The sequence below is a fragment of the Caenorhabditis elegans genome, chromosome V (assembly GCF_000002985.6).
Source record: "Caenorhabditis elegans chromosome V".
Taxonomy (NCBI): Eukaryota; Metazoa; Nematoda; class Chromadorea; order Rhabditida; family Rhabditidae; genus Caenorhabditis; species Caenorhabditis elegans.
In genome coordinates, this window is record NC_003283.11 from 4,974,841 (window position 1) to 4,988,448 (window position 13,608).

Here is a 13,608-nt window from a genome sequence, read left to right on the forward strand (position 1 = left end):
TGTCAGAAGTCCAGTTCAAAGAATCAGACGTACTCAGAAAATGTTTGATCACCGTTTGCAGACATGGAAAACATTATGACAGTTGAAAAAGGGTATGCAGAAAAAATTAAAAAAAAAACTAGCCTTTTATAGATTGTTCAAGTGGACAAATTCAAAATAACTCAGTTCTGTGTCATTTTACTAAATTGCCGTGGTGGGCAACTTCGGCGAATTCGGCAAATTTGTCGCACACCCCTGGTAAAAAAATTACTGCAATTTTGTAGCCGTGATGGGACAGCCTGACTCCACGTGGATTATGCCTTAATATCTTCATGATATTTTTTTTCATTGTAGACTCGTCGAATTTTCAGAACGGAAAACGTAAAAAGGAAAAAAAAATTTTCTAGGCCTGTATTCTTCACCATTCATAGAATCGATAAAAGTACACACCACCCTCCCCCTTACACGACACCACCACCGCGAAATAGATCAATTTCTGCGCGCGCATATTGGAAACAATAATAAAGAACCGCCAAAAAATGGCTATTACCTTATTTGTGACACTTTTGTTCTTTCATTCTCAAGTTTTCTATCTTTTTCGAAACTTGGAAATTGTTGAGATTCCCAAAAAACTCAATAGATTTTTTGAAATTTTACTTTTTCAGTTGCAAACCATGGACAAAAACTTTGAGGCAGCAATGCTCTATAAAATATGTAAGTTTGTTTTTTAAATACCACCAAATTGCAAAAAAAATTATTTATTTTTTAGGCTACATGGCTCAAAGTGTTCAAGCTGGTGTACCGTTGGGGCTTGCCACGAGTGCACACAGATCGGCTCCAAATGCTCTTACTGCAACAAAAACCATTTCTGAGGGAAGAGTTAAAAACCTATTGCAAGACGGAACTTTGCAAAATCAGCCGATTTCTGAGCAACTTGGCGAAACTCGTGCTTCTACACATTCTGGCTCAATTCCGTTGGAAACGAAAAATGTCAATCCGTCAGCCCGCTCAGGTGAGTTACTTAGTAACTGAGATTTGGAAGATTAGGAAAGTTATAGTTTCAGGTTGCTCCGGGTCTCGAGTGGATTTGCCAAGAAAGCCTGCACCTCCTGCAGATCATTCAAATAAGGAACTTCCACTCTTGAAATCGTCAAAGTCTGAAATTCGCGAGGGAGGAAATCAAGCTGCTACCCAACATATTCAAGAATCCCTCTCCATGCCTCTGCAATTCAAAGCTCAAACTGCTGCAGAACAGGAAATTACCGGTTTCCTACTTTTGAAACTGTGGAGACACACTATTCATCAATATCAAGAGAATTTTCTCCAAGGAACCAAAATCCCCACTTCAGTGATTGATAAAGCATTACGATGCTTATTTGAAAGAAGGATTTCACAGAAGTCGGATCCCACAAAATCTCTGCAAGATGTTCCTGAAACCGTTAACCAACCGGAAATTGCATTCTTCAATAGTCTTCCTCAATCCATAATAGATCACTACGAAACTTGGGCTACAGGATTGTTCATGGCGCGCCAATCGATCCCACAAAACGAATGCCAAATTCGCATGCAGACCAGTTTTGAACAAATGCTCACCGATTTTCAAAGTCCTCTTCAACCGATGGTTCATCAAGAACGTGTGCCACAACTTCAACAACTACAGATCGAAAAGAAGACTCTAAAGGGCTCTCGGGAACAAGGTATGGAGCAATCAAATTCATTGGCTGTGCATCCAACAACAGTCCAAGCCGAGTCCCAAACCGTCTCCAAAGATTCGTGCACACCTGGATCCCGAGCACTGCAGCAACCAGCTCAATCGATTGACATCGTTGATAAGGAACTACACAATTCTCCAGCAAAAATCCTGAATCTCTTTGATGAACTTCCAAAGGACACTCTATTGAAGATGCTACAAATGTTGAACCAGAAAAAGGAACACGAAGAGCTTCACCAGTCCGAGAAGTACATGTTGGATTCGATACTGAAATCTTTGTCAGTACGAATCGATCTTGGGCCAGCTGAGGTCGAATCTACACCAAGAAATCACCCAGCCAAGAAGGATCAATTGGGTGAACCTATCCCTTCCCGATCTTCGGTCCCGACTCCAGGTAAATTTACTTGCTTCAGATTGATGTTCATATTTAAATAATTGTCTGATTTCTTTCGTTTGTAGATAAATTTTTTTCAGGATATCTCACCCAAGAGCCACTTCCATCTTCACTTCCATTTCAAATCGATAAAACCACTTTGCAACAAGATTCCAACGTTATCAACCATTTTGCAGTGACCAAACATCAGATGGAGCAATTGGATTTGCGTCCCGAAACTGTGCGATCAAACTCAAAAGGTGATTAGATTTAAGAAGAACATATTGATTAAATCATCTAATTTTTCAGATCAGAAACACCTGGACAGCTCCGACTTTAGTTGGGCTGTAGACCAAGAAAGCTATGAGACAGACGATGAAGATATTGAGGAAGACTATGAGCTTGCAAACTTGGACGACATACCACTTCCACCACTTCCGTTCTACCCACGTGTACGCTCCGCACCAAAGTATATTCGAAAAGCTGCTCTGATTGCTCTTAAAATGGAAAATCTTTTGTAATGTATTTGTTTATATGTGCCATTGAATATTTATTTTGTATATGTTTTATTATTTGAAGAAATCAAGGTTCTGGCATCTACAGTCTATTATGTTAAACTATTCACAAGCAGACCTGAAAGGGAACGAACTACCAAGATGTCTTGCAAAAGTGCACTTCTAGATGGTTTATGGAATATCCACCAGCTTATTAGACGAAGAACAAATAATGTGAAAGTTAAAATATCTTTTACGGGGTCACGATCATGTATGACGTAGCACTCTCTCAGTATTTGTGTCACAAATTCTATGAATGTGCTATTCAAAGTTTTTCCTAAAATGAGTATTTTCATTTTCATTTCAAGTATGTGCACGATTGAAATTCTTCGTATCACATTATGTATCAACTCCTCGATCATTCAAGCAGAAATTTGATCTCATTGTTGTTTGAAACTTGAAATCTGTGAACATTAGAGATCTTAAAACAATTTTCGAACCGTTTATGCAAATCTGATTTTTAACGACCTTAATTATTTAACAAAACCAATTTATATACAACGTTAATAAGAATATAAAACCAGCAAATAAAGAATTCAGTAGCTCCCATTCAGACGACTCGCAGAAAAATCCATTGTAGAGGATTTATGCAAAATAAAGTTTGTGTGAAAAACAATAGCGGATGAAGTTTGTACTTTTTTCGGCCACCAGACACTATAAAATTGTTTTCGATATTCTTTGCTCCTCCACATGGTCACATAAAACGTGTTACTATATGCCAAAGATGTGAGTAATGACTGAAAAATTAGGTAAGATTAAAATTTTGAGATACTGAACTATTTATAGGGACATTATGAAGTCTTCTCTCTTCTCAAAGAAGAATGCTTCCGTATCAACTCTAACTATTTCTACTTACGTTATGCGCGAATAGACTCGCTTCAAATGCAGTATACTCTGTCATTTGAAGAATGATCAGTCCGAAAATTTGGCTAAAGAACCATGTAAAAATGAAAATTCCCACGGAAAACTGAAGACGTTTCATGGTCTTTAATGAACTTGAATTCTCGTGATGTCCTTTTAAATAAAAAGTTCTAATCAGAACAGCATATATCACAGTGACAAAAACACTCATAAGGAGTATAAAAAGTTTGTAAATTCGGCTTGCTTCAATGGTAAATGCAAATCCCGGAGTACACGCGGGAATCCAGTCCTCATTTGTTGCAGTATAACCGTAAACTGTAATGATAATAGAGCAAGTAATAACTGGAAAGGTTGTCACAAAAATGTATTGGGATTTCGAGATATTTCTATAGCTGAAAATTATTGACCTTAATAATTAATTTGGATTTTGATTGATTTAAATAGCACTTACAAAGTTGGGAACTTCACGAAAATTAAAATATCCAGAACAATAACCACCATAATAACACTTTGAGCACTTTGAAACAAAACATAAAACGCAATTATTTGATAACATTCTTCTCGATTCAACTGATTTCCCAAGGTGATATTCCCATCAAACATAGTCCCAACTTGACAGATTATATGGAAAACGCATTGAACACATTGCAATGCGGCTAAAACTCAAAAAATCCAATTAAAATAATTTTTTTAAATTGGAAATTTAACTAACATGTTCTAGTTTGAAGGCTTTTTCTTTTAAATGTAAGATGAATAAACAAAACGTTTCCAATTGCTCCGAAAAAGAGGAATAACAATTTATAAGATGTCACAACGTAAAGATTAATAGTTCGAGAGTCCATACCAACGGAAAAAAAAGATAATGAGACTTGTGTCTCATATAATCAGTTTTTCTGCCAAAACCAGACTGATCAGACTTTACGGTTCACTGAATTTTGTTTTTTTTTACCATTGGACTTTTCCTACGAAAAACCATAAATCTGTCTAAATGATCTGTTGATTATGTAGTCAAATACGAAATAATGTAGTTTATGAGTCTAAATATTTAATAAGCGATGTGTGTATAAAGCCTGATTTTGTTGCCATGTGTGCACCGTACGTCCACGATTCAAATATTCCGAAATTCCTGATAGACAGACATCGCAAACCTACTGTGGAGATTTTGTGGTGAACGGAAAATGTCGTGACATTAGTTTTTTTATATGTATTTTCAATTGAATATCAAAATAAGTTTTTCGCAATATATATCTAAATTTTAAATTGTTAAAATTCAAAAGCATTTTCATGTTCATCTTACAAAAACATTTTTCAAATTTATTTCTAGCTCTGCAAGATTCTCTGTTTTGAAATTTATTTTGCAATTTCAGACAAGTCTCAGCAAAATTCAGCAAAAACTCCGCAGAATTGGAAATTTGGCTTATCATCGGAGTAGACAGTTTTTGTTCGAAACTTTTTTTGTTTCACCTATTTTCAAATTAAAATTTTCAATTTTTTGACCCTAAACATTCGGTTTAAAAAAATTAATTTTGATGCAGCAGCAGGTAAAAAACATTAATTTCTATATGAACTTGTCACAAAGCAAATACAACTTCCGGATGTCTAGAAAAAAAGTTTATTAGTCAGAGAGTTTACGATAAATTCATTGTATTCCGGCTTGCAACAATAACCTTCCGATTCAATCCCCACACCGAACGGAAATTTTTTCGATACTCTCCACTTTTCCACATTGTCACGTAAAATGTATTGCTGTAGGATAGGACAATGAAAAAGGACTGCAAATAATATTTTAGGGTTTTAAATTGTCTTTTAAATGCCACATGTCTTACATTATGAACGAAAACAATTTTCTCCCAATGTATGGATCCATCATCGTGCAGGAAAACCATTGCCAAGGCTTGACTAACCAGCCACGTAAAAACAAAAATAACTACAGAAAGCTGAAGACGTCTCATGATTTTTATAGAGTCCTTGTTGCGACTTTTATTTTTATTCTTGAAAATCCTTATCATAACTATATAGATAATTAAAGTCAATAAGCTCAAAATGAGCATTGAACTTTTGAAAGTATATCTAGATGTTAATGCGAACGCAAATAACGGATTGCAAGCATGAATTATATCATCATTTGTAGTAAGATATCCGTATAAAATCACAGTTGAAGAATACAGAAAAACGAAAATGAAACAACTGGAAAAATATTTCCAATTTGCAAGATTTCTATAGCTGAATTTTTTTTTAAATTTAAAATTCGTATGTAAAACCCGAAAACTTACAATAATGGAAACTTGACAAAAATCAGCACATCTATCATAATCAATAGCATTAATAATCCTTGAGCTGCCTGGGAAAATATATAAAAAGATATGAAAATGAAACATTCATCTCTTCTAATTTCAGTTATAAAAGTCAAAGCTGAGACAAGAATCGTTCCGACAAGACATAAATTTTGGAAAGCGCACTGAACACATTGGAGCAATGCTGAAAATTTATAAGCTCCTCGTTCGAACATGAAAATACAAACTTACTTGATCGAGAACGCAGTTTTTGTTTTTTGAAAATTAGGTGAATAAAAAGCGAATTTCCAACAATTCCGATCACAAAAAATGAAAACTTGTATACCGTGACAATGATATTATTAACGGACTCGACGCTCATTTCTAGTAGCTTATAGTTTTGCACTTGCTACGGGAAGTAGAAAATCGGGCAGGTGAGTGATTTCAGAAAACCATGAATGATTTTTTTGGAGGTGAAAACGTTAGGGTACATTTCATTTGTTTGCTTTGTTCCAAGAAAACACTTGATTGTTTTCTAATTAAAAATTTCTCAACGAGCAAAACTCAGAAAAAAAAACAAGGAAACAAATGTCTACTGATGCTTTGATCAAAGAACTGAAATTTTATTTTGGTGTGAAAAACTTTTAGAAAAATGATTCATTTTCATGTATAAGTTCAATTATTTTACAGGCAAGAGTTCACACTGTTTCGGGCCAATCCCTTTTTGTATCCCTTTTAAGTTTAATTTTTTTGCAATTATGTTGCAGATTTTTCAAACGATTATTTCTCTGAAACCAGAAATTCAAAAAATTGTTCAACTGACAAAATAATGTTCATAATTGTGTCGTCTTGCTTTTTTAAAAGTTTTCCTTGTTGGAAAAGATTTTGGAAAGTAAATAAAGTGGCCGACATCTTGTGAGTCCATTTTGATGAGTGTTACTATATCGACTGTTTTTATTATTTGCTATTATTAACGTTTTCGTAAAATCGCCAAAAAACTTCAAACAAGAATAGTAAGGCCATTTTGAGCCCATTTGTCACAAATCGCTAATAATATTTATGAATTATTTATTTATTTCAAGTTAAAGTTTAAAGTTAGAGCCCAGATAGGAACATAACTTTTGAACTTTCTGAAGAGTGTTTCGTGTGACACTTAAACAATCACAAAAAAACAAAAATATCCCAGATTTATTTTTCAAACAACAAATAATGTACATTTAAAACATCGCCAATGTGCTTGACCTTTTAACATCGAAACGCTTGTTAAGTCCCCATAGTGAACGAAAATGTTTTCGGTATTCTTCGCTTTTCCACATTGTCACGTAAAATGTGTTGCTGTTTGACAAAACTATGAAAAATGCCTGAAATATGTAAAAAATTTCTATTTGAATTTTAACATATAAACCTGATTACATTGTGTGTGAACAACATCTTCTCCCATTTTACAGTTCCATTATCGTGCAGGAATAAAATTGCAAAGATTTGATTGACAAACCATGTAAAAATATAGATGACAACCAAAACTTTCAGACGGTTCAGAATTTTTGAAGAATCATCATTTCGTCCATCTTTTTTCTTTTTATACAATATTATTATAATTATGTACACGAATAAGGTAATTGAGCTCATGAACAATATTAAACTTTTTGAAATCAAACTGGCTGTGGTGTTCAGTGCAAAAACTGGATTGCAAACATGGATGGTATCATCATTTGTTGTGAGATATCCAAATAGAGTGACACTTGATGAATATAAAATAACAAGCATAAAACTTACAAAAAGGTATTTCCGACTAGCAATGTTCATGTATCTGAAATATAAAATGAAAATTCACAGTTCATTTGCAACTAAAAGTTTTGTCAAAATACGCGCCCCTCTTTCTCTCATTTCAGTAAAACAGTGATCATTTTAAAAAATCTTGCTGAATTCCGAAAAACACTTCAATTAGTTTTCAGAAACCATGAAATTCCGCAAAATCTGTCTGAATCAGTGTGACTCACTGTAGTGGGAATTTGATTAATATCAACAAGTCCAGCATAATTATTAACATCAGCACGCCTTGAGCAGCTTGCGAATAGACATAAAACGAAATATACATGAAACATTCTCTTCGTTTGATATTGAGTTTCAGTGTTAGTAGAGCACAAAGAGAAGTTCCAAATAAGCATAAAGTTTGGAATACACATTGGGCAGATTGGAGGAGGGCTGAAAGCATTTAAATTCGAATATTTATAGAAAATTCAGTATTGCTGGAAAACGCCAAGATGTCAAAAATGACCTCACGTATTTGCGCGGGAATGGGAATTCAGAAAGAATTCGGCTCTGTTTATTTTTATCTTGCAAAATTGAAAAATCATAAAAACTAAGAAATTTTTTAAATCTTTTCAAAACAGTTATATTTGGAATATTGAGATTCAATTTTGAAAAAAAAACTCAGAAACTATACTCCGCCATAAAAAAAACAACTTACATGATCTCGAACGAAGTTGTTTCACTTTAAAAATCAAATGAATAAACAGGCAGTTACCAATTGTCCCAATAAAAAGAAACAAAAATTTATAGAACGTGGCTACTTGATTATTGATGTAATCGATATCCATGTTGAATATGTATTTGCAATTTTGGGCGAAAATGTAAAAACACGTTGTGTTCTGAATTTTGTTTTTTTACAATATCTCTCACGCACTGCGAATGATTTTTATCAATCAGAAATTGTTGTTGCCGCTTCTGGAAATAATCTATGTGTCTAGATTTCTAATTGAAATCTGCGTAAACACGAACGAATCCTAATTAGACACCACACATTTACCTTTTACGTAACAGAAAAATTATATATTGCAAGTCTAACCTTCCTGGAAAAATGGTTATGACTAAAAATACTATTTTCTAGCTCAAAGTGTATCGCTGAATTTTTAAAAAAATTTTTTAGAAAAGTTTTCTTTCGATCGGCAGGTTTCATTAAAAACCTTATTTCAGACAGAAGGACGTGCCCTGTAAATAAAATAGCCAAAGAAAAACCTTCAAAAAATCTTTTAAATTTATCGAATCTTTCTTTGAAAAAAATGCATTTCAGATTTTGTTTTGAATTTTCGACAAGCAGGTACTGCGCGCTTTCTTCGAACTCATTTTAAGAACAAAAGTTATGTATTTCAAAATAAATCTGTACACTTTATTTTATTTCACAATGGCAAAAAATTTCAAATTAAAACTACAATTGGGAAGACAGGGTTTCTGAGGATCAATCACAACAAATACACGTTTTAGAGACATGCTAACTTTTGGGGGGAAGATGCGTAGGCAAACTGATTCCTATAATATCTAATTCCACTCGAGAACGTGGAACTCGGCAAGACACACAAAAATCACAAAATTGATGAAAATGAAAATAAGAGCAACTGCGTGGGGCCATCTCACGGTGAACCTTTCGATGAAAAGTGCCACAAATGTTGTGACAAGAGAGATTCCAAGAAAGAGGAGAAGAATACGGTATACTGGATTGATAATAAGGTCAATTTGTTTTCCTTGCGCGGAAGCAATAGTGAATGGGAGTCCGAATCCAATGAGCAAGTCTGAAAAAAAATAAACATGTTGATATAGTTTTTACAACAAAAAATTTCGTAGAACTTCATAGATCACAAAAATAATATTGGAGAAACTCCAAACAGTCTACTTGTTTGTTTATTCACTTTTCTCAATTTTGTTTGGAATGTTTTTAGTTTGTAAAAATATCAAAATTCTTTGCACTGGGGATCTGGAATTCAGGAACCACATTCCTGATGGTGTTCTCCAAGCCGGGGACTGTGGCCTGTAATCCACCCGTAGATTTCTCCACTTCCCAGTTAAGTTCTAGATTGCTAGCGGACTCCACTATCAAGTTGTCACCGCTTATTTGTTTCACAATATACTCTAAAGACTTACTGAAAAGCGGGCCTCCAATTGCAGCAGCCATAGCCATCTTTGGGTATCCTTGCTTGATAACCGCAATATCCGCGACAATATCCCCAATGCAATCACTCCATGACATCACAGTCAATCCCAACAATTCTTGCGACAATCCAGTCACGACACCGACCATTGTCATTACACTAATAATTTCATTTGCGGTTGCGTAGATCCATGCTATTGACATAAGAAAACCAAGGTACGAGTATACTTCCTTGTGGTATTTTAACTCTTTGTTGAGTGGGAGAAAGCATAGAGCCAACAAAGCAATGGTTGCGGAAAATGCGAGTCCGTAGAGCCAGAGGCCAGGGCTCCCGTCGAATGGCTTCAAGTTGATTACTGAAATTTAGATGAAGAATGATATGGGTAAAACTTGAGATATCCTTACTTTGAATAGAAAATAACGCAAATTGAATTGAAGCGAAGCAATGAAGAAGAAATAGGGGCTTGCACCAGCTCATTTCATTTGAAGGAATTGTCATTTTCATAAAGAATGATGGAATAATCTGAAAATTAAAATATTCCTAACTTCAATTGGATACCGGGAAACTTACTCTGATGATCATGATAATCTTCACAAAAATATTCATCTCGCTGAACTCCTCACGTGATGGCCATGGCTTCAGGTGATAAAGAAGATCGATGATCCAGTCTCGAGATCTCCATGTTGTAAGCTCTCGGAACTCAAATTCAGTAGCAGCCAAACTCATTTGATCGTGAGAAGTGAAGACTGTATGATGAGCATACGCGAACTCTTCTTCTCTTCCTTCATCATCGCTGCTTTCCATTTCATCAAGAGTTTTCATACTTTCAAGATCAGTGTCTAAGGTTTCTGAAAATTAAATTAATTTAAAATTTCAATATGAACTAACTATCAAACTCACTATTTCTAAAGATCAATGAAATCATTCTGTTGCGCTTCAGTGTAAGCTCATCTGCATCCAAACTTTCACTGAACCCTTCATTCACAAATCCTTGCTTCTTATTTTCGATGGATTGTATCTTGTTGGTTCTGTTCAATTTCTTCATGAATCGAGATAGTCCAACCATAACATGAAACAAAGTGGAGACGGACATGCTCTCCGTTTTCTTTTCCAACTTTTCACAGATTGGCATGTTAGAGGCAACACTTTCTGGTCGGGAAATGGCCGATTCATCATCTTTTTCACTTTCCAGCTGCTTCTTCTTTTTCAAGTTCTTCCGCCGAGTACGGTAGATACTGAAAGCGATTACAGTCAACAAATAAACTGCGTAGATTCCCAGGAATGCTGAAAATTATGGTATAAAGATTAGGATATTGAATTTTATTCTTACTTGCTGGCATCCAAACTTCAATCTTGTCAAATTTCAAGAAACAGAATGTAATGAAAGCAAGAGTGATCATGTAGAAAATCAAGTCTCGAAGAGTTGGAATAATCTGAAACCAATAAGAATTTATTTTTTGAATGGTTTTCTTTTTAACTTACGGCAACTTTAAAAGATTTTGTAAAAATAATGATGGCAAGAACCACAGTAGTAACAAAAATACTTGTACCAAATAAATCACCGAGAGCCAGGGCAGCCTTGGGTTTAGGAGTTGATAAAACAGATGAAATAGATCCAAAAACATCTGGAGCTCCATTTCCAAACGCCAGAAATGTGACACCCTGGAATTGTTTAATAAAATGGGGAGCCTTAAAGTAGGGTACATACCGCTATAGATTCACTCATTTTTAGATGAGTTACAATTCCAGAAATAGAAGGACAGAAGAAATCATCAGCGATGGTTGACATAACAACAAAAAGGAAGATGAGATATATGATTCCAACGATGATTAAGACGACCTGAAAAGTTTTATTTTAAATCAAAATCTTTTGCTTGAGAAAAAATAGTTTTCATCGAAAATTATAATTTCTAAAGGGTACTGAAAAGTATGATCATGTCAGTAGGGAAATTTGTTTAATTTCAATTTTTGTTATGAAAAGTTTCCAAAAAAATTTTGAATTTTTCAATTTATTTTGGTGATGTGGTAAATATTGGTAAAGACTTTCCCTTAATTAAAAAAAAATCTACAAATTTTGCATTTTAAATGCGTTCAAACCACTTGTGCTTGAACATGGTAAGCCTACAATTATGCTCGAAATAACTCAAAAATCCCATATTTTTGGAAAATTTAGAAATTTACCAAACTTTGACTGAAAATTTTTAAAGCAATTGATAGTAATATTAACTCATGGTGGACCTTCTTTAAACTTTTCAGAAACCCACCCTAGCTCCAATATTGTACTGACACTTGACATAATGGGACCATGTAAGGTATCCACCGCCTTCACAGGAATCTTGATTACATTTGATATATGCACATTTTTCTGAATGCTTTTAAATTTATATTTTAAATTGAAAGAATTTAAATATAATTTTCTGAAACTCCAAAAGCATACCTTCCGACGTCCAACCTTTGTGCAATTCACATTCAGAAGCTGCACACATTTCCGCAGTGAACGGCATTCCATCGTACATGGAAGCATTTCTGGCCATAGTAATCGTTGGATAGTCATAATTTTCATATTCGTATCCAAGGAGAGAATTTGTACCAACAATTGATATACTCAAAAGCCCAAAGAGCCATATTATTTTCCCCATGAGAAGGAGTTTGAAATTTAGTTGAAACGAGGAAAAGTAATAATTGTTTGTCCGTGTTCTTCGATATTTATACGGTAGGGAAGGTGGGGCCTAACTCTAAGAAAAGACGAAAAGAACACAAGATCTTCGGGGAAAAAACCAAATAATGACCAACCTCCTTGCAACCTATTCTCAGACGAGGAGAAGTAGTAGGTCAAACTTTTGTCAATCGTAGAACACAATTCTGTAGCCTACGATGAATGAATAAAAGAAATAAGTCAGGTGAGAAGGAGTGGGAAGTTATGTTAATTGAAACAAATAAAATGTGTACCCATGGGGTATTTTAAAATTACTACCGGTCGTTGAATGGACTTTAGCAAACAGTTAGTGGGACAGTCTGTAGACGCGATACCTGTGGGTTTCAAGCTTTTCTGCATACAATGTATATGTGTTGTAGAACAATGAGTAATTTAAATTGATCGAGAGATGATCTACTAATTCTCATGTAGCCAACTGATTCTGATTCACCATATTTTTCGATTTTGAAAAGTTTTGTTTTGATGATCCGATTGGTTTTGAGTTTGAATGTCATTTTTAAAGGTGAGTAATACAGTGTAATCCTACAAGGGATTACTTTTGTTTATTTTTACTATCATCAGTAAATTACAACTTTTAACTTTGCTTATAACAGATAATTCAATGATCACTTCCGAACCTGGCAAAAACTACTGCTTCACTTTGACAGCTGATATCTTGGTTGTTTGGCTTTCATTAGTTTTTTCAAAAAATTTCAAACTGTGAAATTAAGATAAAAAAGAATATAATAATATGTATTCGTGTTTGTATTTTTAAATGTTTTTGATAAGATCAAAGATAACGGAGATGAGAGCTGCTGAAGTAGAGCAAAGAAATAGAGCAAATCTCACGTGGTGTCAGGCTGTCCCATAACGGTTTGATCTACAAAAAATGCGGGAATTTTTTCACCAAAAAATGGGACGTCAGCACGTTCTTAACCATGCGAAATCAGTTTAGAAGTCTGCGTCTAAACTCCCGCGATTCTCGTAGATCTACGTAGATCAAACCCAAATGGGACTCTCCGACACCACGTGGAATCTGCGATATATGCACTTGTTATGTAAAAACCGCGATATTCAAATGGATTGCAATTGTGGTCTTCAATTTTTTTTCTTCAAAATTTATTAAAAACCAATATGCCCAAAATTGTCATTTTCAAGAATTTTCTCTACTACAATTCTTGGATTTCCAAAATTAGATAAAACCTTTCTAAATTCTACTAAAAAGTGTGAAAATTT

At 34.4% G+C, this 13,608-nt stretch overlaps 5 protein-coding genes across 6 annotated transcripts; 1 reads left to right on the forward strand and 4 right to left on the reverse strand.

Annotated features, from left to right (window-relative positions):
- Positions 1-637: 637 nt before the first annotated feature.
- On the forward strand, positions 638-2,662 carry F26G5.1 (Protein TALPID3). Of its 2 annotated transcripts, none has more exons than NM_071936.5 (5): positions 638-693; positions 749-991; positions 1,038-2,084; positions 2,165-2,323; positions 2,373-2,659. In NM_071936.5, the coding sequence occupies exons 1-5, from the start codon at positions 654-656 to the stop codon at positions 2,582-2,584; spliced, it is 1,701 nt and encodes a 566-aa protein (NP_504337.2). In that variant the 5' UTR covers positions 638-653; the 3' UTR covers positions 2,585-2,659. The 2 variants fall into 2 exon arrangements, with proteins under 2 accessions (NP_504337.2, NP_001122934.1); NM_001129462.3 differs by having other exon boundaries at positions 645-693; positions 1,044-2,084; positions 2,373-2,662.
- Positions 2,663-3,093: 431 nt separating this feature from the next.
- Positions 3,094-4,320, reverse strand: srsx-11 (G-protein coupled receptors family 1 profile domain-containing protein; the record flags this gene model as incomplete). The annotated part of the gene is made up of 4 exons (NM_071937.5): positions 3,094-3,354; positions 3,474-3,870; positions 3,930-4,134; positions 4,191-4,320. The coding sequence occupies 4 exons, from the start codon at positions 4,318-4,320 to the stop codon at positions 3,154-3,156; spliced, it is 933 nt and encodes a 310-aa protein (NP_504338.2). The 3' UTR covers positions 3,094-3,153.
- Positions 4,321-5,106: 786 nt separating this feature from the next.
- Positions 5,107-6,133, reverse strand: srsx-12 (G-protein coupled receptors family 1 profile domain-containing protein; the record flags this gene model as incomplete). The annotated part of the gene is made up of 4 exons (NM_071938.1): positions 5,107-5,250; positions 5,305-5,701; positions 5,752-5,956; positions 6,004-6,133. 4 exons carry the CDS (start codon positions 6,131-6,133, stop codon positions 5,107-5,109), a joined length of 876 nt encoding a protein of 291 aa, NP_504339.1.
- Positions 6,134-6,968: 835 nt separating this feature from the next.
- srsx-13 (G-protein coupled receptors family 1 profile domain-containing protein) lies at positions 6,969-8,351 on the reverse strand (the record flags this gene model as incomplete). The annotated part of the gene is made up of 4 exons (NM_071939.1): positions 6,969-7,112; positions 7,165-7,561; positions 7,752-7,956; positions 8,222-8,351. The coding sequence occupies 4 exons, from the start codon at positions 8,349-8,351 to the stop codon at positions 6,969-6,971; spliced, it is 876 nt and encodes a 291-aa protein (NP_504340.1).
- Positions 8,352-8,906: 555 nt separating this feature from the next.
- Positions 8,907-12,357, reverse strand: ncx-8 (Sodium/calcium exchanger membrane region domain-containing protein). The gene is made up of 10 exons (NM_071940.7): positions 12,115-12,357; positions 11,942-12,042; positions 11,386-11,517; positions 11,160-11,339; positions 11,008-11,110; positions 10,578-10,961; positions 10,248-10,525; positions 10,082-10,199; positions 9,670-10,032; positions 8,907-9,320 (listed from the first exon to the last, which is right to left on the reverse strand). Exons 1-10 carry the CDS (start codon positions 12,314-12,316, stop codon positions 9,070-9,072), a joined length of 2,112 nt encoding a protein of 703 aa, NP_504341.1. The 5' UTR covers positions 12,317-12,357; the 3' UTR covers positions 8,907-9,069.
- Between the last annotated feature and the right edge of the window lie 1,251 nt (positions 12,358-13,608).